The 26,481-nt window shown below is 30.2% G+C and overlaps 1 protein-coding gene and 1 long non-coding RNA gene across 2 annotated transcripts in view; one reads left to right on the top strand and one right to left on the bottom strand.

Moving 5' to 3' along the window:
• Positions 1–9,147, top strand: part of LOC126743342 (uncharacterized) — a 186,817-nt gene extending 177,670 nt beyond the window's left edge. Inside the window, exon 3 of the long non-coding RNA XR_007662833.1 lies at positions 8,893–9,147. This is a non-coding gene — a long non-coding RNA (uncharacterized LOC126743342). The remainder of the gene's footprint in view (positions 1–8,892) is intronic.
• The window catches only part of LOC126743339 (zinc finger protein 1), a 218,059-nt gene extending 192,995 nt beyond the window's left edge, over positions 1–25,064 (bottom strand). Inside the window, exons 1-2 of the mRNA XM_050450376.1 lie at positions 24,848–25,064; positions 16,247–16,294 (exon numbers count right to left, since the gene is read on the bottom strand). Of these exons, the coding sequence (XP_050306333.1) occupies positions 16,247–16,294; positions 24,848–24,890 (91 nt within the window). The 5' untranslated portion in view covers positions 24,891–25,064. The remainder of the gene's footprint in view (positions 1–16,246; positions 16,295–24,847) is intronic.
• Between the last annotated feature and the right edge of the window lie 1,417 nt (positions 25,065–26,481).

The following is a 26,481-nucleotide window of genomic DNA, read 5'->3' as shown; positions in this document are numbered from 1 at the left end:
AACCCACGTATTTACACTTCTGTAAAAATTAAAATAGTTCAAGTAGATTACCTTTTTCGTGTATTTGAGTTTCTTCTAATAATTAACTTGGTTTTGAAAAAAATAAATTGAAACTATAAAAAGGATCAGAAACAAAAATTTTATAAAATTTTCTGTATCTAGTTTTTGTTTTTGACAAAAAAACCACCCTTTTGAAATAATGGACTTTGAAACTGTCAAATAAATAATTTTGAAAAAATGCGAAAAAGTTAAAGAATATATCTCTCTACCTTCATATAATGAGACAGGATACCTTTAGACCACAGAGCACTAAATGGAGCATTAATAATTTGCTTATCCAGTTTGGATATCTCAGGGATTATACAGGGTGTCCCGTAATTAATTGGACATAGGTTAATGTAGGATACCTGACATGAAAATAAACCGTTTGAGCTCAATATCGCTTAGCAAAATGTTATTGGTCGTTCTACAGGGTGTTAAAACTAATTTTTTACTAAACATTTATTGAAATATTTTGGAATCCACTGGACAGATTAACCTAAAATTTGGCGTACTCTTATTATTTCGGATGAGGAACACGAATATGGTATCTATTTTCTCATTACCACTAGATGGCGCCACATACAACCACAATGAGTGATTAAAATGGTCATAACCTTTTTGACCTACCTGTACGCACATTTGCGAATGAAAATAATAAAACAGCATTTAATTCTAGTCAAAAAAGGTATATTCCTTTGATCTCCAAAAAGTAGACCGTTTTCGAAATAAACGCATTTTTGTATTAGGTCGCGTATGAACAAATTATTATCGGAGTTTTATAAAGTAGGCTTTGCCTAGGATGAACACATCATAACTACGACCTGGCAAGGTGAAGTATTAATAAGTAAGTCTTTAATTTGGCTAAAGCTCGTGTTCTTGTTGTGTTATTTTCGCTTAAAAATGCCGCGTCACAATGATTTTTCTAATGCTCAGATGCGGGATATGGTATGTGTATATGCTCAAGAAAATTTTCGTAGTCGAAGAGCAGCGCAGCGTTATTTAGATCTGTATCCGGATAGAAGCCAGCCAAATCATCAAACATTTAAAGCGTTGTACGATAGATTAGGCGAAAGGGCTCATTTTGTTCAAAAAACGTAAATGCGGCAAGACCAAAGATAATTGGAGCAGATATGAAGATGAAATTTTGGTTCGTGTTATCGAAAACCCTAAAACCAGTACAAGACGTATTAAAGCAGCCACTGGTGTAAGGAAATCTTCGGTGTCCAAAATTATACGCCAAGAAAAAATGTATCCGTATCATTTCACTCCAGCTCAAAATCTTCTTCCTCAAGACTTTCCTGCAAGAGTCCAATTCAGTCAGTTTTAAAGAGAGCGCCAATTGAATGATCCATTTTTTTGTAATAAAATTTTATTTACGGATGAAGCCACATTCACAAGGAGAGGTGTTTTTAATTGGTGTAACAATCATATCTATTTGATGGAAAATCCTCATGCTTTCCAAGAACACCATTTTCAACATGAGTTTTCAATAAATATTTCGTGTGATATCTTTGGGGATTGTATTGTGGGACCGTTTGAATTGCCAGCTAAGCTTAATGGAGAACGTTATCTAAATTTCTTGAGGAATGATCTACCCATTCTTCTAGAAAATGTGCCCCTAAATTTAAGACGTGACAGTTGCAGTATATGCACGATGGTGCACCGGCACATTATTCACTGCAAGTCAGAAATTACTTTACGAAATTTATCCTCATAAATGGATTGGTAGAGGTAGTGAAAATCCGTGACCTGCGCGTTGTCCCGGTCTTAATCCCTTAGATTTTTATTTCTGGGGCTACTTGAAATCACTTGTATATAAAAATAAAATAAATAACCGTCAGGAATTGTGGCAAAAGATTATGGAAGGAGTCAATACCATCAGGGCCCAAGAAGAATCATTGTTTGGAGTCAGGCAAAATTTAAATAAAAGAATTAGACAATGTGTCCTAGTGGATGGTGAACATTTTGAACAATTATTATAATCAACAACCTTTTCTAATTTTATCGTTGTTTATTAAATTTTAGATTAAGTGGTTATACGCAACCTAATAAAAAAAATGCGTTTATTTCGAAAACGGTCTACTTTTTGGCGATCAAAGAAGTATAATGTTTGGTAAAAAATTAGTTTTAACACCCTGTAGAACGAAAACCAATAACATTTTGCTAAGCGATATTGGGCTCAAACGGTTTATTTTCTTGTCAGGTATTCTACATTAACCTATGTCCAATTAAATACGGGACACCCTGTATAATTGGTTTTTATGTATAGTTATTTTATCCCTCTGTGCCATCCAATGATTCCCAATAACATGCCGTTTAAATACGCATGTTAAGTAATGCATTAAGTATGCATGATGTGGTGGAGCTCTGTTATGCTAAAACATAACTTCTTTCTCAATGTATGCCAGCCCATGTCCAAAACATTCCTAAAATGCTCGACAGAATTAGGCTAGCAATATTTAAGAAAATCGGAATAGATAGTAGTTGTCTGGAAGAAAAAAGGAACTTTTTGAGGATTTTCAAAAATACCCACCCATAGGTCATATTTTTGAGGGTTCTGTAATAATATTCCGAAAACACTAGAATTGGTATCAATCCGGTAATGACAATTATGACGAAAGCTTTCTAATAAGAAAGCACCTTCGATAGAAAAACAAACGTTGAAAAGGAAATTAACACTGTTTATTTCTCGAGGACTTATAGGTTCGTAAAAAGCGTGGTTTATTTAGTCCTAGCATCAATTTAACTTTGTACGGATAAAAATTATTGGTACTTTTTTAGTCCTCACTAGATATATAGAGTATAGTAATTCTAGCCAAAACACTTTTTTTTTAAGAAATTAAGTGCAGTTTTAGACACTTAAGGTTCATAATAGAGCAACAAGTTCCTTATATTAGTTAATTATGAAGTTAGCCTTACATGCTGAGTTTAATAAATGGGATCAAATGCGTAAAAAACGGAATCTTTTTTTCCTAACAACGTAGAAAGTCAATGTCAAAAATTTACAACTTGACATGAAGATATTATTTGTGCTAATCTTTTTATGGTTGAACTTCTCAAATAACATTTTTAAAAATTGTTTGAGTAAATATAATTTTGATCAGACCTAAAAAATCAAATCTTTAGTGACAGCTAAAAAAAATATATTGGATTTTAGAGAAAAAGTTCATATTTTTTAATAATAAAGATTGGAGTCAAAACAAGTACGTTATGTGCAATATCCAGGTTTATTACTCAGAATATATATGTGTAAAATTAACTAAAAATAATTCCAAGAAAACCATATTTCACAATGACAAATTAGGCATCATTCGCTTATTTTATTATAATGGTAACTCATAACTAATTATTGTGTATCTGTTGTTTTAGATAGATCCAGAAATAAAAGGCTTAAAAACCTCTTTCTACAATTCTTGTCTAACATATTAAAATTGAAAAAAACTATTGACTATTTTGATAAGAAATTGACTTTTATTGCTTAACCTTAATAATATACACGCATATCAACCTTGATACCATATATACTTATCTTGTTACACTAAAATAGTTTACTTTAGAGTGCACATGTTTGCAATAATTTAGTTTTTTAATTGAATTTTGATAAATACAGTAAAAACAAATACTATACTATTACCATTTAGTAGAACCCCTGCCAAATTTTAGGATTATATTTATTAAAATAAAATATTTTGGAATATTTCAGTAAATCAGTATTTATTAACTTATGACCAAAAAGTTAAAACATCAAAAAAATTAATTATTACATAAGAGTAGCTTGTGTCACTTTTTTATAGGCTAGACTAAAAACACAGACATTTTAATAGGAATTTTAAAATAAACATTGAAATAATCTAAGAAATACTGAATCTAGAAATGCTTGTATTTCCGATTTTAGTGCTCGTTCATACGCAGTGGTCCATTTACTTTTAGGCAACCTCATGTTAATCTTGTGGTTGACTTTCAACGTTAATTATATATCTATTTATATCGAGAAAACTCTGTTGACTTATTAATCAATCAAACCATTTAAATGCTTATTTTAATAAGGTGCCGTTTTGAAGCCTCCAAACCAATATACACCTTGCTGGTTGAGTTGATATTTTATATGGAAACTTATATTTAAACAGTAACTATTTTATCATCTTGAGTTGCCTAGTTTTTAAAAGATTAATACAAAAAAATTTAAAAAGGAGACATATCACAGAATTAATTATATTCTTAGGTAATATGTACTAATATATTATAAAAAAATTAATGGCTTTGGTATTAGTAACATGCAAGTTTGTTTTAAAACCCCTAGCAATCGATAGCCACATTTTTCAAGTAATATTTAAATGTTAAATAAATATCGAAAATTACTCCCAAATTATTAAAAGTTATTCAAACAAACCTCATTTACCTTGTAATCGTAATGTATCGCCATCCGTTTCCTATTGAAAATCATCAAAACATCAAGCATCAAGCAATTTTTGTTATACTAATAAGCTGACCTAAAAATTCCGCCTTGTACAAATAAACAGTTGACACTACAGTTCATAACATAATACAGCTTTAAATCATCCACATATACCAATCATTTATATTTTTTAAAGACAGGCACAACATCACTTATATAAAGTAAAAATAAAATTGATTCTTGAGGGAACCAGACTTCGGTCTGGTGTTACAACAATTCTTTTTGACATGTAGGTAGTTTCCCATTATGAGAAGTATAAGTATTCCCATTCGAAAACTCTTGAGTTTTCGAATCATGTGCCTACCTATGTGATATTCGGTCGCAGGTCTTAGACGCTTAGGGCAACATTTCACTTTCTTAAACTGAAATAAGCACTGAATTAAATAGTACTGGAATACTGCCATCTTAGTTCTAATAGTTCATTTTGCAAATGAAACTCTACGCCATGCTCTATGCTCTCCAATAATGTAACTACTAAGAGTTCCAAAGCTCATTAGTAAGTATCGATTTAAAAATATAAAAATTTAAGTTAGAATTATTCCACGACAATTAACAACATTATTCATATTTTCAAACTTATAGATTGAAAATTGTTAACCCTTTTTATAATTTAAGAAAGTTTTATTATTGAACGCGCAGCAAAATCGTCAGCAATTTCCTTTACATTATTATATGTTGCGCCATTATATTGCGTAATTGTGGAGATGTAAAGAAGTAGCATATAACCAAAAGTGATTACCATGTCTAGCAACTAAACGCTCCGTATTTGTCAAATGAGCTAAATGACATATCTCAAGCCTTTTGTCTCCTTATTGAAATAGCTATACTTTTTAAAATCTTTCCAAAGCCCGGTGGACATGCACTTTTTATATAGTTTTGTTGTTTATAATTTTTTGCTCAAGCACGTCTTTCAATGGAATCTTCGTCAATCATGGAAGCAAAGCAAATTCAGCCCATTATGCAAAAGTAACAACCCTAAAGAATTTAACGACCTTCAATCAATCTCAATCCTTTCTTGCTTATCCAAGATTTTAGAAAAAGTAATGAAAGTAATGGAAACTCAGATTGGCACTTGTGTAAATTCTAATAATATCTTACCCATTAAACAATCCGGTTTTAGATAGGGGCATAGTTGTGAGACACCTCTTTCTGAAGTCACTGATTCAATATTTAAATCATTAGATTTGAATAATGCATCTGTTCTTATTATGCTAGACTATTCTAAAGCAGTTGACACTTTAAACCATGAATTGTTGTTGGCAGTACTGAAGTATATTGGGTTCTCTGATATGGCACCAAGGCTAATTAAATCATATTTAATAGATATATTTCAAAGGGTTTGCATCGGTGACATTGTTTCAACTAATGTAAAAATAACTGCTGATGTTCCTCAAGCAAGCATTCTGAGCCCTCTCTTATACTCTATTTACACTTATAACATCTACAAATATCTTAAATACTGTGATCATCATATGTATGCCGATGACACCCAATTAATTTACAGCTTCAATGTTTCTGGTACTGAGGAAGTCAATTTAAAAATAAATAGTGACCTTTAATATTTATGCGAAAAATCGACAAATATTCAGCTAAAACTTAGTCCAGCCAAATCCGTAGCAATTGTCTTTACCAGTAAGATTCACCGCACGAATATATTTAATGATTTACACTTAAAAATAGGAAATGAAAAGATAACAATTAAAGATAGTGTAAAAAACTTGGGTTTAATTATAGATTATAAATTACGATTTAAAAAGCATGTCACTACAAAACTTAAAATAGCCTATTCAACCCTAACAATGCTTTACCCACATATATATTATTTAAATCAAATTAAAAAAAAAACATTATGCGAATCTTTAGTCTTATCTCACTTTAACTTTTGTGACTTAATTTATGGCCCAGGCCTTGATAATGAAACAAAACGTCAAATTCAAGTTGTTTTAAATAAAAAGATTTCTATTTTAAACAACAATTTAGGAGAGCTACATTCAGTTTATTTTTATTATAAAATTTTAAGAAATCGCACCCCGTACTACCTCTTTAATAAAATTAAACTAAAAACTTCAGCATATCATGTAAACCCAAGACAAAAGTATCTTGTTGACATTCCAAGACATTATAGGGAAATTTTTAAATCATCTTTTCCTACAATACTCCCAAGCTGATAAACAAGTATAAATTTAGTGATTTAACACAGTCATTTGGAAATTCAATTTGGTGAAAAATGTTTGTTTAACATACGTAACCTATTTGATTAAACAATATGTAATGTAATGACGTAATGCTGTATTTATAGTGTCATTTCTTCTTTTTTTATTCTTTACGCCTTCTTTTCTCTCGATCTCTCTTTCTGTTCTCTCTCTCTTTCTCTTTCTCCTTCTTTACTTTGTAAATAGATTTTTATATTTAGGATTATAGAAAAATTCAAAGATAAGTAAAAGTAAATAAACAGTGTACTTTGTGGCTTCAACAGCCTATACTTAATTGTTAGGATGCTAAAAAATAGGCCATTATTTAATCCCGCATAATTATATTAATATGATTATTATAATTATTATAATTATTGTTATTATTATTAATATTATTATTATTATTCTACATTCCACATTTTAAATGTTAGACCGGAATAGGACTAATACTGGACAAAACTGCACCTTTGTTCTATTTTACAGCTAAATGACTGATAGAAAATTAATAAATAATTTTAGTGCGCGGAAATTTTTAATATTTAGTCAACAGTATAAAGCAGAGATTATTTAATATTTTATTTTTATGTCTTAGCGTTTAAATTGAAAAAAAAATTGGTGTCCCTGCTGATTTTTCAGTAAAAAATATGTTATAAAGAAATTTATTATAATAATTTTATTTTAAATTCAATGCAATTCCGTAAAACATATACAAGATAATGGTAGAGTGAAGATAGCAAAGCGAATATTTTTTCTTAGTATACATTTTCCACTCTTGTAAAATGCACTCTTTTCCAGATATTGACCTGCATATTATGGATGTTCTTATTAGTACATTATGATTTTTAATACGTTAAAAATTATAAATAATGCCTAATTACATAATTAAAAAAATAGTTTTTTAATTTTTTTTATTTAAATTTTTAATTATATTATGGTGATATCTTCCAGATAAAAAAAGGAGATTTTGCACCAAAGTAACATACAATTTATTTTACTGTTGAAGAGAAAACAAGCAAGAATATTCAAAAATACTAAATTATTTTTCGCACAAGTTCATGAAATAATTTTAGCCTTAGTTGCAATACGCAAAATGATTATAAAAATATTTAATATCAATATTGTAAATTTAATTTCTTACTCTAGCTAATATTGACAACAAAAGAAAAACAACAAAAATATATATTACTCTGAGCGGTTTTGAATCCGGGACCTTTTCCATATAAATCGAATACCTACCTATGCCAGAAATACTGGCAAATACATATTTAAAGCAGTGCTTCTGCATTATTTTTTTAATTTATTATTTCAAACGCAAGAATTTCAAACAATATAAGTATGCTCGTCATTTAATGATAATATGATAAAATAAAACTAAAGTGAATTTTATTTCACCAATAATTTTAATAAATTATAAATAGATGTCAAGTATAACGTCAAGTATATTTTACTAATGGTAGAAGAAAATTTTTACCATTTTAAAATACATATATAAATTACCTCGACACGTGTTTCTATAACGGTGATATTATCACCAGGATACGACAATAATGAAACTAATACAAGCAACAAGTTTCCTTACTTACTTAAAATTATCCTTGCACCTGCACCTTGCTCAGAACTGTCGTTCTCTTAACATAGACTTTAGCTTATAACGTCCCATAAGAACCTACTTTACTACAACTATGGGTCAAAAGTTCTGCAATATGTAGCAAGTCTTGTACGGTGTCTGGAGCCACTAATTATCAAATTATCTTTTAATGCAGTTTTAACTTGATAATTTAATTAATTAATTAGATTGGGCTTCATTGACACATAAAAAATTAAATGAATTGAAGTCTCTGAACCGTTCTTTATTATGTACAGAACTTTTAGAAACAGAATCTTCTTATGTATTATTGCACTTCTATGATTTAAATTACACAGATGTCAAGTTTGCATGATTAGTAACTAAGTTGGGTTTAACCTGTAACTCTTTAATCGAGGCCAAATTACTTAATTTATAATAAATTTAAAATTTAGCTTATAATATACTAAACACCTAAAGCAACTTTTAGAGATATTTAAGTATAATGAAGGATCACACAGGATTTAATTAAATTACAACATAACATAGAGTACTAATTTCTTGTAGTCCTGAAAAGTTTGAAAGCCTAATGCTGGACGTTGTCAGTAACTAACCGTAACTTTTTGTCGCTTTTCCAGGACGACGTTCTGCAAGTTTTAATCCGGACGATGCGAGGATCCATAAACAAGCTATAAAAATTGGATAAACCGGAACTAAAACTTAAATTAGTTAAATAAGCTCCGGCGGTATGTAGAAGAGTTTACGGAGAGTATTTTATATTACTTTTTTGTAGGGAATTTTATTTATGTACTTCTTTTAGTGTACTGTCCTTAATATATAGGTATGTAAAAATTAAAACAATATAATAATTAAAATGAAAAGAGTGATTTAAAGATAGTCTTCTTATTATATCTTAATAAAACTGTAAGACTACACGCTTAAGAATAATGCGTAAGAAAATACTATACATAATATATATGTAGTTAGTATTTAGACGTGGTTTTACTAATTATTGTCCGTAAAATGTACAGACCATAAACAAAATAGTTTTCGGTCTAGTCTGACCAGTAAAATTATTCGAATACGAGCGATTTATTTACGGGCGGTCGGGCAGTAAATAAAAGGTTTATTTTGTTTAAAATAGTCTGACATTTATTCGCAGCTGGTATTATAACATAGTAAACAAAATACAAATTCGGTTTTTCGTTACTATTAGTAATAAATATTTCGCTGAACCTGTTAAGATATGTTTATTTTATGGGTTTTTTAAGTGCTTGTCATATTTGTCTAATTTATGCTAGGGACTTGTGGCAAAGGTTAATTTTAACTCTATGACCAAAATAACGGTATTGCTAAGTGTTGCTAATTAAGAGAGTTTATAATAACCATATGAAAAAATTTTTCTTTTGACAGACACTCTGCATCCACATAGGTACTTAATAAGTATGTAATATTGTTGTATTCAGCATAAGTGGATGAACCAATTAAAAATAACATTTATTTATTTTTTTTTATTAATAATGCTCATCCATTAAATATTTCAGTTAGATTTATTACTGTTTAATTTTAAACTATAAAAACAATATTTCCCCTTGTATAAAAGTAACCGTTTAATTTTTGTTTGGGTTGATTTATTTGCATCGCCACTAGGGACATCATTAAAAGATCCATATTAGTCCAAGTTTTCAGCCAAGCTTTGAACAATTAACCTAAATTTGTGAAATTCTTTTCCAAGAAACTTTAAGTATTAAGTATTAAGTAATTTCTTCCAAAGAATTTTAAGTATTAAGATCTGCTTTACGACAGAAACAATTTATGCATTCATCCAATTTGCGACCAACTTAGAGGCATGTTTGCAAACAATATCGTGTTGAAGTGGCATTTTGTATTCCACATATAAAAGCATTTGATTTTTTAAAATGTTCATGTAAATTAACCTGCTGATTATGTCTTTTATTCTAAATAACTCTATCCTAAAACGTATCTCCAGACCATGACAGATCTTATCCACTATACTTCACATATATTAGACACCTATACTTTTACCTAAGTTAATGTTGGGGGATGTCGTATATCGCAAGAAAATATACTGAATTTGGATTCATCACTGAAATACATATGCTTCCAATATGCAACTGTCCAGAAATGATTTTAAGCAAATTTCATTCGGACTTTAATATTCTTCTTAGAAAGAAATGGCTTTTCGCAGATTCTCTAGAAAATATTTGGTCCTTTACTAGCTTTTATCCTGAATTCTCGTCTTAATGTGTTTTGATGACATAAAAGATATTTGAGACGAAATCTGCTTATTCATTTTTTAGAACCTTGGTCTAAGTTTTTCAGAGTAACCTGGTTTCTGATTTTGTTAAAACTTCACGGTTCCGCGACGCTTTAATAGTTAAGATATAATTGAAAATATACTGATAGCTACTAAAAGCAGTATTATTTTTATTCAAAAAAAGTTCAAAATTAAAAATCATTCTTAAAGAAAAGTAGTCAAAAATGTAGAAGGGCTGTTATAAAAAAATCCTCAAAAAAGTCAGATTGATTAAAGGCTATTACAAAAGATTTACTTATTAAAATATAATATATATTGTTTAAATATAAGTGAATTAGTAATAACAGGGTCAGACTAATATTTAACTATTTGTTGTTTTTATTGACGGATATTAAGACGATAATGGAAGAGCAGCCGTCCAGGAATATAGACGGTTATTCACGTTGAGAACACTCCAAATGAAGAACCCTTGGAAGAAAACGTTTTGGATATTTTGCGTGAAAATCCTAAAAAAAAATTAAAATAGGTGCTTAATTAGGACTGTGTGTATCATAAAGAAAGTTTATACCCGTGTATAATAACCTAAAAAAGTGTCCAAGTTTGGACATTTTTTTTGGGTTATCTCAGTTGCTATAGGAGCAGGAGCCTTACGGTTTTTGCATTACTGTGGTACTTTTTTACGAAAGGAAATAGGCCATTATCAGAAATTTGGTAGCTGTCTAATTTTTTAATCTACAGAGTGATTTTGAAAATTTTGGATTTTGGAACTTCCATTGTATCTCCTTTATTATTTAACATATTAAAAAAGTAACAAAATGGCACTGATTGGGTTTTTTTTTCGTACAACATGATTATATATTGTGTTTTATTGAAATAATTTAGGATTTTAAGATAAAAAGTAAACTTATGTTTTAAAAAAATTTTTAACACTATAAACTTATGTTCAAAAATTACTAAATTAAAGATAATTTTTGTAAAATAATAAATTATTATTATATTGTGATTCTAATAGTAGGTCAGGGTCATGCATCTCTAGGTAAACAATGCCGAATTGTTATTAAGAAGGCCGCGACAGAATGACCGGTGACAGAAAATAATATCAATTTAAAAAAAAAGTTGTTTTTTTTTATTGTGCAGTGGAATTTGCATTTATTCAGATTTAAAATGGCAGCATAATGAAAATTTTGGAAAATAGGATATGCACATGCTACATAAGATGGAATGAAAATTCCCTCCAGGCGGCTTATATTTTAACACGCATCTATCTATAATTGTTTATTCATTATATCCCTACTTATTAACGGGTTGGATTACTTCTTGTAGTTATGCCGAGAAAGATAACCTTTTTTCAACAATTTAAGTTGGCATTATAATATTTTAATTACATGGCGTCCTCTTCTCTAACCAATAACCCACATAATTTACTATTTTAGATATATTATTCTCATCCTAGCACTGAAAGGTCAGTAACTTAGCGTTTTTTCTTAAATTCGATTTTTCAAGTAAAAAAGCTGGAATTAACGCCCATAAGGGGTTAAAGGGAATCTTTAACCTTGTACCCCTGAGTTAAATCCAGTAAACTATTTTTTATGAGGTTATTTTAAAGAGGAAGTTATTAAAGTTATTTACTTCAACTTACTAAATAGCTGTTTGACATTTTAAAAGACCTTGATGCATAGTTAGTTTATGAATTATTAAAGAAATCACTAAATGATTAAAAATGTTTAATGATAAAATTCCAATGCTGATAAAATTAAGCGACTTTTTTGTATTTTAACGATTTAATTTATTGCAGCTATAACGTATACAGGGTGTTTCAGGACTATGGGATCAAACTTCTGAGGGTTGTTCAGTGCAACAGAAGATTCCATTTGAGTATAGGAACCCATGTCCGAAAATGCGTCACTATGCCACTACGGCATAGAGACGCATTAAAATTTATAAAAAACATTAATAACCTAAATAGGATCTGCTGCATTTATTTTTACCTTTTGTATATGATACCATAACAACAATTGTTTAAAATCAACGCTTATCAATGTCAATTCTCAATGTCATGGTTAAAAATTGTATAGCTTACAATTTTTAAACATTTATTGCTAATGGAAAACTTTACCAATCAAGAATTGGCAGATATGCATTTGGCATACGGAGCAAAAAACTGCAATGCACGAGCAACATCGCGGTTGTATCATGAACGTTACCCTGAACGACAGCATCCTTGATACAAAAAGTTTATTGCGGTTCATCGGCGGCTCGCTGAGATGTTTAAAACCAATATGCATGATACTGGTGTTGCTTGAACTGTAAGCACGGTCGAATTTGAAGAAGAGGTGCTTCAGCGAGTTGCCGATGAACCATCAAATAGCACACGTGACGTCGCTAAGAATATGAATACGAGTAACGCTGCTGTCTGGCGGGTATTACACTAGCAACAACTTCATCCTTACCACTTCCAGAAAGTTTAAGGTATGACTGCAGCCAATTATCATCTTAGAGTTCAATTTTATTGATGGCTTCTAGATCACATCATTGTACAACCAAATTTTTTACGATATGTTTTGTGGACTGATGAAGCCTCTTTCACAAGAGACGGTATTTTTAATAGTAGGAATAGCCATGTTTGGAACGAAGAAAATCCTTATACAATTTTTACAAGAAAACATCAGAATCGTTGGTCTGTCAACGTATGGGCAGGTATTGTTGATAATTATATAATTGGGCCATACATTCTACCGGAACGGTTAATAGGACCTATTTATCTGCGTTTCTTGGAGGAAGTTCTCCCAGAACTCCTTGAAAAGGTTCCACTAAACGTTAGACAGCAAATGTGGTTTCAGCATAATGGAGCGCCGGTTCACTTTGCTGTACAAGTACGCGAGTATTTGGCTCAGCGGTTTGGGCACCGTTGGATTGCCAGAGGTGGAGCAGTTTCTTGGCCTCCTAGGTCACCCGATTTAACGTCGCTCGATTTTTTCTTGTGGGGACATGTAAAGTCTTTAGTCTACGAAACTCCAGTAGAATCAGAGCTAGACTTAATTGGACGAATTTTTGAATTGAATTGAATTGGACGAAAACAGCAGCATTTGAAATCATTCAAAACGAAGATCAAATTTTTAGTGTAGTCCGCCGAAATCATGTGCGGCATTTAAATCGGTGTAATGAGGTTGGAGGAAGATATTTTGAACAATTGTTGTTATGGTATCATATACAAAAGGTAAAAATAAGTGCATCAGATCCTATTTAGGTAATTAATATTTTTTCTAAATTTAAACGCGTCTTAGGGCCGTAGTGGCGTAGTGACACATTTCCGGACATGGACTGCTATACTGAAATGGATTCTACTGTTGCACTGAACAACCCCTAGAAGTTTGATCCCATAGTTCTGAAACACCCTGGATGCATCTAAAACATATTTTTACATGCATACATAAAAAGCATGTTTAGTATAAATTATGCTTAAAAAAATTATAGAAAAATTATATAACAACTTTTGCGGTCATACCAAATTATTTTCTTATCCTATTTTGGTTATAATTTCTTGTAGTTTTATAAGCAATTTAAAAAAAAATACCAATATTAAAACAGTACAGGGCGTTTTTAGGAGGAAAACAAATATTTAAATTTCTAGTTTTATCTTGGAATTAAATTTTTGTCTATACACTAGTTTTAGTTCTACTAGTGGATTATTCCTGCAAAGTTTAAAAAAATACTACTTTTGGCGAAGGCGCAGGCGCTTTTTATTTATGCGAAAATAACCACTCTGTAAATTTTCTTTAGAGTCGTATTGACAAACTTTAAGTGCTCAATTCTTGAACACCTAGATGTCTCCTTTTTGACACTCTGTATTTACATTTTTGATTTTTTGTTAGTGTATGAGTTCAGTTTTAGCAAAATAATTTTATTACAGCATTCAAAAATCAGTGGACTATGAGATACATCTCATTAGACTTATCTTTATTAAGTATAATTTCAATGTTTTAAGGTACCTATTTCAGATTTATTTTATGATAGAAATATCAGGTTAAATTTTCATTCCTCATGCTACGAGATTGTTATTTTTTATTTGATTTTAAACAAAAAAACAGCCGAATAACGTTTGCTAGGGCTCATCTTTCTTTCGTTCTATGTAGTAATAAAAATAGATTTTCACTATATGGATCTGATCTATGGGTGAGAGAATAAAAATATAACGACTTATGGAAATATAACAATCTGAGGTATTGAAAAATATAAGGAAACTATTTTGCAGCGTTATCATTTAGTTTTTAATGAAAATAATTTTATATGAACCTAATTTTTTAAATTTTGTCCTTTCATTGATCGTATTTTATTGAATCATTTACAAAAGTAAGTAGGCAATTATTTCTATTTACAATATTCTTACAAACGAGATTAAATTCTAGAATTAGAAAATCTAATGCTAATATTTTATCAAATATCTTTTAAATGTTACAGAAAAATATTTTTTTTTTGGAAAAAGTATATTTTTTACCAAAAATTTTATACCTTTGGATTTCTTGGAGAATATAGATCGGCAGAGAAAAATATTGGAAAGACAAATAAAGGTAGACTCATTTAAGTACAGCTGTAGAGCAAATTTTGTGGCATACTGACATTTAACACCTTTATACAGAGTGTTTTCAAAGCTCATTTATTTATTACTGCTTGTAAGACTCGTCAAAGGGAGTTGTTAAAACATTTATCGAAATATATCTAAAAGTTTAATATTACAATACAGTTTTATCTCTTATTGAACATTTTTGGCAGTTGAATGCTGAAATATACACGCATTAACACGCAATAGGAATTCATAGGCAAAGCGTTAAGCTAAAGAAAGAAATTTTATTCTAGAGAGAATTTTGGGTCGAACTTTAGTTGGTAGAGGTGAGGTAGTAAGAAGGCAACAATTTTCTTTCAAATTTATAACTTGACTTTTTATTGCAAATAGATTGTCAATTAATTTACACTTAAGACCTTTCATTACCGGGCTTGTATATTAATTATGTTTACCCCTTATTTCAATTAATATATGCTTATACTATTATTGGTTATTTATATATTAAAGCTCTGTATGTCCAAGATAAGTTTGTTTTTTATTTATTTTGGTTTTGAACTAATTTTTCTTTATTTGTAATTATTTATGTTAATATAAAAACAGTAGTAAGTTAAAATATAATAATTTTAAAACAAAATTCACGTTTGTCTAAAGGTTTATAATTTAAAAAACATAAATAAATCAACTAATTAAAATACTAACATTGTTTTTTATTACGTAACATTCATAGTTTTCTTTGGTTTTGATATTAACTTTTTACCAGTCAGATAAGTCTTAGGTAAGCTTATATTAAGTTACATCATATATTGGGCAACATATTCATTAAATTTAATTTATCACTGCCTACAATGTTACATGTTAAAATTATAAAAATATTTTGGAAACCTCCTCGTGTGTGCGTTAAAAATTTCTTAAATTAACTTAAATAGTTTCTAAATGGGTAAAGGAACTTTTAGACCTACCTGTCGGACGCTCCCATCATTACTACTACAACTACTAAGCTCTTGAATATTCTATTTTTGTTGACCTTAGATAATATAATATGGCATCAATTTTAGGAATAAAAAATAATGCACCTTCAGTAAGAAACAGCGGATTTTATTTATATTATTTCTGCAGAAGAATAACACTAAAAAATATATAAACTCTTACATACCTTGCTCTAGTTCCTCGGCATCTGCATTAGATGTATCGTCACTATGACCTAAAATAAAGAGAGTAACATTTTAAAATAAAAGTTGTACTATTTTACTTTTGATAAAAAAATTTATATGACTTATTTAATTAATATTTTTTCTCTTTCTTTTCATTAAAAAGAACTTAAGTAAACACTTTAAAAACAAAGAATAAGTTTGGTTTCATATTAGAATTCATTATATATTTTTGCCGATTTGATGTAAGAGTATTTTCATATTTGCTTATTATATGATATATAGAGCCTGCTTAATGCTTTATCGTCTTCACTATATTATAGAGAATATTTCAGGCAATTCAAGTGACTATAATTAAAAATGTTGTTCAATGTATTAGGCAACATGCAAAAGGAGATAAAAAAAGCTAATTTTCACTTCTGTTTTATTTCTTAAACTGCGATGCTTATGGCTTCAAGCATCTTTTAACCGTTCATATATAATTCAAAGATATACTACCTTATGTTATAGTTTACCTATTAAGAAATTATTTAGAATAATATATAGCAAGTAGAAGTTTGTATACACATTTGAATAAAAATAGAAGCATGTTTTTTAATACATCTTAATTTTAATTTATTGTCACATATTTCCCAAAATTTTTTAAAATTTTATGGCCAAAGAGAGAATCTTATTACAAACCTTTAAAGGCACTCTTTTAGTCAGAGGTTTTACATCGAGAGATCGACCCAACAGTGTTTTTTATATTTTTAAGAAATTTAAAATATCAGCTATGAGCCAAATAAGATAACAGAAAGTATAGTAAAGAGAATTGGTCTCTCCTGGATGGACTTTAGTTAATACTAAAATAAATAAATGATTTAGTCTTAACTAAATTTTTTTTTACTGGCGATTTACAACAATTTTTTTAATTCATCTGATTAAGCTATAATTGAAAATTTTTGTTTTCTTTGTTTTGTGTAAATGAGTTATCGAGTGCCACTTTTAATGCATTTATAACATCTTGTATTTATATCATCGGCAGACGATATGTTTATAATAATGTTAAACAAATCAGATTATATCTTTATTAGTGAAATAAATAAAACTCTTAGTTGTATGAAACTGGGGTTATCGTAAATCTTTAGATCTTAGTATATCAAAAATAATATAACCTTAAAAAAATAACGTAATCTCTCTAAAATTTAACCTAACATAGAAAAACCACTGTGAGTAATATATCTAAGTTAAATTCCCTCTTATGTAATGTTAAGACTTAGAAATGTCTCAACACTTTATTTTTATTCTAGTAAAGAAAGTACGTATTTACTTGTTAAAGTACGTAAACTTAAAAAATAACAGAAGTCTAATTAATATTTTTCTTATATCAATGTAATTTTAATAGGCATTTATAATTTAACTTCTCCAGCTTAGTCTTATTCTGTGTTTTTTATTTGTCTGCTTTTTTCATTCTGTTGCTTTAATGGTAGTAGTAGTAGTAATAATAGTATTTATTTATAAGTATATACCATTTTCAGTTTTTACAAGTCAAAATAATCAAAATAAAGGTTAAATAAAGAACACAAATTAAAACAATGTATTTTACTAAACCCAAAGCACTCGGCATACTCTTTAAGAATATTTTATAATATAAAATTAAAATTACCATTTTCTTTATGTCTTAAGCTGCACCAGATTAAGAGATTCATAAATGCTCATTTTTAAGAGATCATAAATAATGCTAGTTTATAATAATAACATTTTTATTATAATGATGATATCATTGGAAAGTTTTATTTAGTTTCTATAGTTATTTTAATAACTTTAGAAGAGCAGTTAGAGCAGTTATCATATGACTACATTTCGTTTATATATTTTTACTTAACTTTTTTTTTGACTAAAAGATCTGGTTATTAAATAATGAGACAGATTACAAAAAATGGTTTTATTGTAACACATATTCTATATTTGAATGCTGCCCTTCAATATACTTCCTTCTCCTCACCACATACGTTTATTCGACTCAAATCGGGTCCGTTTTAAGCCAGATTTTATCTTCGAAAACAAAAAAAATATTGCACGGTGCCAAATCTGGTGAGTACGGTGTTTGAGCACTAGAGTGCGTTTATCGACCAAACCCCGCTTAACTTATAGGCAGGTGCGTTGTCCTGGTGCAAAATCTACGAGTTGTTCTTCCACAACTGGCACCGTTTTCTAAAAACTCATTCTCGTAGTGTTGCCAAAACTGACAAATATTACCTCAAGTCTGGTTAATACTCTGACCCTCTGAAACCCATTCAGTTATCACAATACCGTTAATATTTTAAAAAAAACGATCAATATTGCCTTAAATTTTGATTTGGACATCGCTGCTTTTTTGATTCTGGGCGATTCAGGCTTCTTCCAATGCATGGATTGCCGCTTTGTTTTAACACCGTCTTAAAAATCCACGTTTCTTCGCACTCAATAATATTTTTCATCAGTCTGAGATCTTCTAACCTTTCAAGAAACTCTGAACGCACTTATTGACATAAGAGCTCATGGTCAGGACTTAGCTTTGGCACCGACTTTGCACAGACCTTTGTGATGTATGATTCCTCGTGTAAAATTATTTTAATTACTTCCTTATCGGCATTCTGCATGCACAATTTGGTTAATTTTGGTCTCCGTTTCCGGGGTTGAAACAGGACAGGACGACTTGGGCGCTGGTCATCTTCAGTACCCTCTCGACCCTCACTGAACTGCTTGTACCACTCAAAAACAGGCACACAAGCAACAATTTATACTCACTCAGTCGGAGTCTTTTACAATTTAATGAGAAATTTGAGAATGATACTTTGCTCGTGCTTTTCGTCACACATGGTTTTTGGCACGAGAAAAAAAATTCGTTGGTTACAAACCGCAACTGTACAAATACTATTATAGTGACAAAAACGTATTTTGGTACATAAGTAAAGAAGTTTTTTTGCTACCCAATGCACTGCCCGTTTTATCTCACTCCTCTAGGGCTCTCTAGAGTCGTAGTCTTGTACAGTTTTGTATTTTTGATACTTAAAAATTTATTTAATAAAAAAAAACTCTGAAGAAAATTAATATAATCCAAGACCAATAACAAATACTTTGGAATATTTTAAAATCAACCTTTATAAATACACTTACAATTATTATGCCTTATATTAAAAAGATCCTTTGTACACGTTACCCTTATGAAAAACTGATTGCGAGGCGTCATTTAACCGTTTTGATTTCACAAAGTTTAATTCCAAAAGTTTGATTTTTTAGAGTTTGATTTGTCCTAATATTAGAAGAACAAAAATGCACGTTGCGTCGCTAAAATTATTTGTAATGTTAGTTTTTAGTAGAGGCATATTATCCCTCAGTCTTAAAAGGAAATGTTTTAAACTACACTAGCATGAACCCACCAGGTTATGTTACCATTTTAAAAGATTTGTAGAAATTTCAGTACTTTAAAAACTATCCTTTTTTTATAATAATTTTTTATTCAAAAAATGGTATATTTTGGATTTAGAATAGAGATCCGAAATAAATAGTTTAATAGAAATGATCTTTCAAACAGTTCCATTGGTTTTAGAAGGATAAGAATTTCTCATTCACGTCGCGGCAGCCTAGCGAAAAGTCGTGTTTATGTTTGTTGCAAAATGTTTAACAAAATGATTTTTTCGGATAATTAGTTAGAAGTTCATTGTTGAAGGTGCTTTGTACTTATAAGTGTATTTACGGTGATATTATATGATCGTAACAGTTTTTGGTTCCTTTCATTTTGCCTACTGCTGTGATTGATCTAGCAAAACTAATGAGTCACCTGTCCGCATTGCCAATTGTAGTTAGTTATCACATGTTTTGTATACTTTACACTAAATTCCTATGGTCAGGTGTAAATATATGGTCAACAACAGTTCAAAGTATGGACTTTTGATGTATTTGTCTAATGCTGGTTTGTGCATTGAGTCAACGAAGTAGCAAAGTAAGGACTTTCGGTAATTTATTGTCGTTGTGATTTTGAGTTTCTTGTCATGGAACTGTGTAGCAGTTGCGATAAAGTAATTAAATCAGGAGCAATTTCCGTTGAATGCAGCTTGTGTCGCTCTTGGTTTCACAAAGGCTGCTCTAAACTTTCCAAAACCGAATTTGATAAAATCTATGCGACTTTTAAGAAGAAGAAGAGTCATGAGTGGAAGTGTAGTTCTTGTTGTACAGTTAACAAGAGACGGTTGTCAAGTATTGGTGTTCATAATGATAATGAAAGCTCTAGTTCTATAAAGACTGTTCAGGAAAATGTAGGAATGGGCGATGTAATATCATTACCTGAGATTTTGTCTAAGAGAAATGCTTCCATTGGTGATCTGATGAACGGCATTATTGAATTGCATAAACTTATTGTTTCTCAGCAATCAACAATTAATAAGCTCGTGGAGGAATTACAGAAACTTCAAACATTTAAAAACAACCCTGCTCAACCAACAAATGATAAGATTAAGAATAGTAACCCCATTATAACTTCTAAAATAAATGATCGAAATGAGCGCAAAAATAATATTAGATGTTTAATGTTCAGGAAAGTAATTCTGATGATATAAATAATAGAATTAGTCATGATAAAAAGTTCGTACTTGATGTTCTGTCCAATAAGTTGGGAATAGATCATATTGAGCCCTTTAAGGTCTATAGAATTGGACGTCATGGAGCCAATAATAGGCCTATAAAAGTGTGCTTTAATAATACCGAGATTGTACAAAAATTATTGAGAGAGAAAAGAAATTAGGTGGTAGCAATATAGTAATTAAAATGTATTTCACCAAATTACAGCGTGATAAAATTCGAGAAGTTTATGGAGAATTGGCAAAAAGAGAGGAAAAATGTGAAGATGTGATAGTTACCAATGGGGTTCCATCAATCTCGAAGAGAATTGTACGAGGTCCAAAAAACGATAAAGTGATTCCTTGGTAATGTATTATTTTAACGCTGGGGATATGAGGTCTAAGCTGATGCATTTGAAGCAAACAATATCCGCATGCAGTTATGATGTAATTTCGTTGGCTGAAACATGGTTGTTTCCGGACATTTTGTCATCTGAATTGGTGTTTACGGCATATGAAGTATTTAGATGTGATAGAAGTGCCCTAACAAGTGCTAAGAAGGATGGTGGGGGTGTTTTACTCGCTGTAAGAAAGGAGTTAAAACCGCGATTAATTAAACACTCTTGTTCATTGTTAGAGCAAGTTTTTGCTTCTGTACAACTTAATCTTAAGAATATTGTTTCTGGTGTGGTTTACCTGCCGCCAAAATCTGATATGGGTCAATACAGTGCTTTCTGTGATACAGTACTGGAGATCTTTGAGGCCCATCCGAATCGCTTATTTAGTATTGCAGGAGACTTTAACCTACCTGACTGCACTTGGTTTAATGAAAATCAAAATCTTAAAGTTACCTTTTCGGATGGGTGTTCGAATGTCGCACCAGCTTCACTGCTTGGACAGGTATTTAATTACTTAGATGGTAAGGAAATGTTTCAGCTACCAAATCCGGAAGGCACATTTCTTGATCTTTGTTTTTCTAATATTAATGGGTCTTCTAGATTGGCGGATGATTTTTTATTGCCGGTGACTGGCTCTCGACACACTCCGTATGAATGTGTCTTTTCAGTACCATATATGTCAAGGTCTCTGAAATATTCAGTAAAGTTCTTTGACTTCAAAAATGCTGATTTTGTATCGTTAAATCTATCCTTCTCCTATCCTTGCATCTATCGACTGGTCCTTTATTAACAACACTTCTGATATAGATATTTCCCTAAATAAGTTTTATGACCTTTTGTATGAAGGAATCAGCTAATTTGTGCCTATTAAGTCCTATAATACTGGTAGCTTTCCTGTATGGTTTTCAAGAGAGTTAAGAAGCTTAGTTTTACGTAAGAATATTGCTCATAAGAAGTATAAGGAGTCTCAATTTCAAAGTGATTACTTGGTTTTCTCTGGGCTTCGGCAGTCATGCAGTGTGTTGAGCGGTCAGTGTTACCGCGATTATATTTCTCGTACCGAGAATAATCTATTGTTAAATCCTAGGTTATTGTGGAAACATGTAAGCAATGTTAAAAAGTCAAATATTATTCCTAAACATATGTTTTTTAATGATGAAACTAGTGATGAGGGTGGTGATACTGTTAATTTATTTGCCAAATATTTGTCAAACGTATATTCTGATAAAGCATTTCAAATACCTGAATATTACATGACAGGGCTTGTGGATCAATTCAATGTCAAATTTGTAGAGTTATCTTTAGTAGAGGTTTTTGATGAGATTCTTGGCTTACAGAGCAAGACTTCTGCGGGACCGGATGGCATACCCAGCTTGCTACTTCGTGAATGTGTATGTACTCTGTCGAAGCCTATTTGCACTTTATTCAATCTGTCTTCAAAGTCGGGAGTATTTCCTTCTTTTTGGAAGAATTCGTATATTACGCCGATATTTAAGTCTGGTAATACTAGTAATGTCAGTAATTATCGGGGAGTTTGTATACAGTCAACCTTGCCTAAATTTTTTGGATGCACTTGTAACCAAGCAATTGTCATGGCAATGTAAAAGCCTTATTATTAACAGTCAACATGGTTTTCAAAAAGGCCGTTCCACTGTTACTAACTTAATATGTTATGAAGATTATTTGTTTAATGCTTTTGGTAAGGGTTCTATGCTGTTTATACGGATTTTTCGAAGGCGTTCGACAGAGCTAATCATGCGCTTCTACTGGCAAAGCTCCAAGCTATGGGTTTTGGATCAAATGTTATTTGTTGGATAAGGGACTATCTACTGGGTAGATCGCAATGTATACGGCTTAATAACTTCTTATCTAGCAGCTTTTCTGTGCCATCTGGCGTTCCTCAGGGGTCATATGTGGGTCCGTTGCTTTTTACAATCTTTGTTAATGATATAGGATTATTTGTAAGAAATTGTGAATTTTTATTATTTGCTGATGATTTGAAATTGTTTTTTGTCTATTGATTCTAATGTTCATTATCAATTGTTACAGGATGACTTGCATAATCTCTATGAATGGTGCAACCTTAATGGTTTAGATTTAAATGTTCCGAAGTGTTATTCAATAACTTTTGGAAGAATTCGCAATCTTACATTGTTTGATTATAGTATAGGTTCAACTATTTTAAAAAGGGTAACGGAAGTTAGGGATCTCGGAGTAATTTTCGATTCTAAGTCGACATTGAGACGACAACTAGATGCAGTCAAGACTTCTCATGCTCTGTCTATAAAGTTCTGTACTGTTCGTTAGTCCGTTCTGGTTTGGAGTATGTTAGTCCCGTATGGTCTCCATTTTAAAAATCGCATATTGAAAATATTGAGAAAGTTCAAAATAAATTCTTAAGAAATTGTTCTTTTAAACTTAAGGTTCCATTAGCTAATGGTCATACTGATTACAAGTCAGTCATATCAGTTCTCTCTTTGGACTCACTTGAGTTAAGGCGTAATAATTCAGACTTGTGTTTTATTTTTAAATTAATATCTGGCATGACTGATTGTGATTATCTTTTAAATAGGCTGAATTTTCGGGCGCAAAAATTGACTGACTGAAAAAACTCTTCTATGTAGATTTTGATAGTAGTTCTTATGGACAGCATAATGCTATAACTAGAATGCAACGTTCTTTCGATAGGTATAGTCTTGACTTGCACGTTTCTTTTAGCAGTTTTAGGAGTTCTCTTAAATTAATTAATTAATTAGTGACTCGTTACTTTAACAGGTTTCTTTAAATTAATTTGTCACTTTGATTGATTTATGTCTTACTATTATCTAGCTTAAGTTGTATTATTATTAGTATCTTTTGTGTTATTTTATTTTTGTAAAATTGGTGGGTACCGTTAAATAAATAAATAAATAAAGAATGTACTATAACCATTAGAATTATAAAGGAAAAATCCATCCGAGAATTTAGGATTTATAGAGAATCAACAATAAAATAATTGACAATATTTTTGTTACCGCTATTACTAAGATGACAAATACATAATAGAATAACATTATTGCACTATTCCATCAGAACCAACAAAAGACATAAGGAACTGAAACCTTTTAAACTTTATAATGTAACTTCCTAACCTTAAAAATAAAAAACATCTCAAAATATTTTCAAGAATTTGTGCTAGAACCTATAGAATTTGGATCGCTTCTTTTTCTAATATAACCAAAGTACAGGCTGATATATTGGTTACACGAAGTAATTCTAGTCAAAAATATTAAAATCCAGAGTAATATTTCTACATTTAAATAGAATAGATTTATTGAAATATTAACAAGACAGATACCTAAAAAGTAAATGAAAAAAGACTTTTGTATGAAAAGTCATTTTCATTTAGTTGTAAGTATGACCCTGACTGATGACTAAGCTGTTCGATTTTTTTTAAATTTATTATTACTACCGCTTCTGAATTGAGTATCTTTAGTCACGTTACAAGGTTCGTTTATTAGATGAGTTTTCTTTAGTCTTTATACTTATAGGTAATTTAGAGTCTATAAATTAAAATATGCATTTTACTAGTAGACGTCACATTTACATCATAAAAGAATAAGTAAATAACAGAATTATTATACATCTTTACCTGCAGGAAGAATCCTCCGCATATTCCTTTGTTTTAGCCGCATTTTCCGGTAATAGTTCTATAGTTCAAAATAAAAAATAAACTACTTATTTATATAAAAAAAAGTTGCACTTTTTAATTAGCATAAGGCACTATGTTTTTATCATGTAACCTAACGTTATTACAAAATCACTACTTCAACCGGATAAATATTAAGCTCAGCCACCTGTAAGGGTTATCCACAAACTACTTCACGTAAATGAATATCAAAAACACTAAACACAATCACTGATCGTAACCTTAGGTCAACAGCACAAGAAACACTGAAGTCAACAGTAATCTTTACCCAACCAATGGCGACATCCGTAACGCGGTAAAACCTTGATAAGTAATACTATTTTATTTTTTTCATCTCTTATCATCTTTGGCTTGTAATTAATGATTTCTGGGATCTATTTCTAAAGCATTTGGAATATGTATTAAAGAGGTTTCTGGCAAGTTTATGTTTATAAATTTATATAAAAGTAATTAACGTCGACTGAATTTCGCAATTAAAAGTAATATTTAGGATTTCTCGTTGACTGTTATATTTTAATGAATTTGATAATAATTAAATACGTTGGCTATTGTTCAGATTATTAATTTTTAATAAGCCTGTTTGATTTCTTAATTTTTTAAATTAATTACAGGAATTCACATGAATAACTTATTTTTTGGGAACATTATTACTAATTAATATAATTTCGTAATAATTGTCAGTTCACTTCACGATTTATCAATTTATTAAAATGTTACAATACGATGGAGTACCTCTTTACATTGCAGATTATATTTTTATAGAATCTGATGTCAGATAATTAGGTTTTTTTTTGGTTTGCAAATTATTACTTTTTTTTTAATTTTTAAGGCCATATTTTTATTATTAAGTTATTAAATTATAGCGTAGTAGTAATAGCGTAGTAACTTACAAGTAGATATTTATTACTAACGAAAAGAAATTGTTGAAAACAAAAACCTCTTTATTCAGCCCGAGGATATTCTTCATCAAAATGTTGACGCTTTCTTAGTAGGAAGTCTTGCCAATCTTATTTCAAGATTGATAAAATTGCGCAGCAGGTGATCACATCTAATAATACATTTTAAATGAGCTAAGCTTATACAAGTTAAGGTAAAAAGGTTCCAGGGGAAGTTTTCAGACAAAGGTTGCAGAGGAACAACAATCAAGCAGCAAAACTCGAACTACTTTTGACTAATTAGATTCTATTATGGGGGAGGGGAGGATTAAATAAAATATAAATTAAAGAACAATATTTTAGCTTTAGAACTTTATTTTAGTTTAAACTTATGTCCAGCTTCAATAATGTGATTAGCAAAAAGAGAAAAAGTGTTAGTAATAAACCTATTTAGGTTATTTTTAAATTAATTAATTTATTAGGTTTTTTTACATGAGTTTCAATTTTCCTTTCGCTTTGACCGATGTATGCAAACATCAGAGTCAGAATGAGAATCAGGAATTTAAGTCTGTTAATTGCAGATCTGTGAGAGACAGAAATCTTGTCTTTGGTATTGAGATGCTATGGCAGGAAGTTTGAGGTCCCGAAACAAACATTCAATTTTCGACTACAATTTTCTTGAAAGATTTAAGGCACCTGATT

This window comes from Anthonomus grandis, chromosome 12 (assembly GCF_022605725.1).
Source record: "Anthonomus grandis grandis chromosome 12, icAntGran1.3, whole genome shotgun sequence".
Lineage (NCBI taxonomy): Eukaryota > Metazoa > Arthropoda > Insecta > Coleoptera > Curculionidae > Anthonomus > Anthonomus grandis.
Note: the sequence above shows the minus strand (reverse complement) of the source record. Positions and strands in the feature narration are given on the sequence as shown.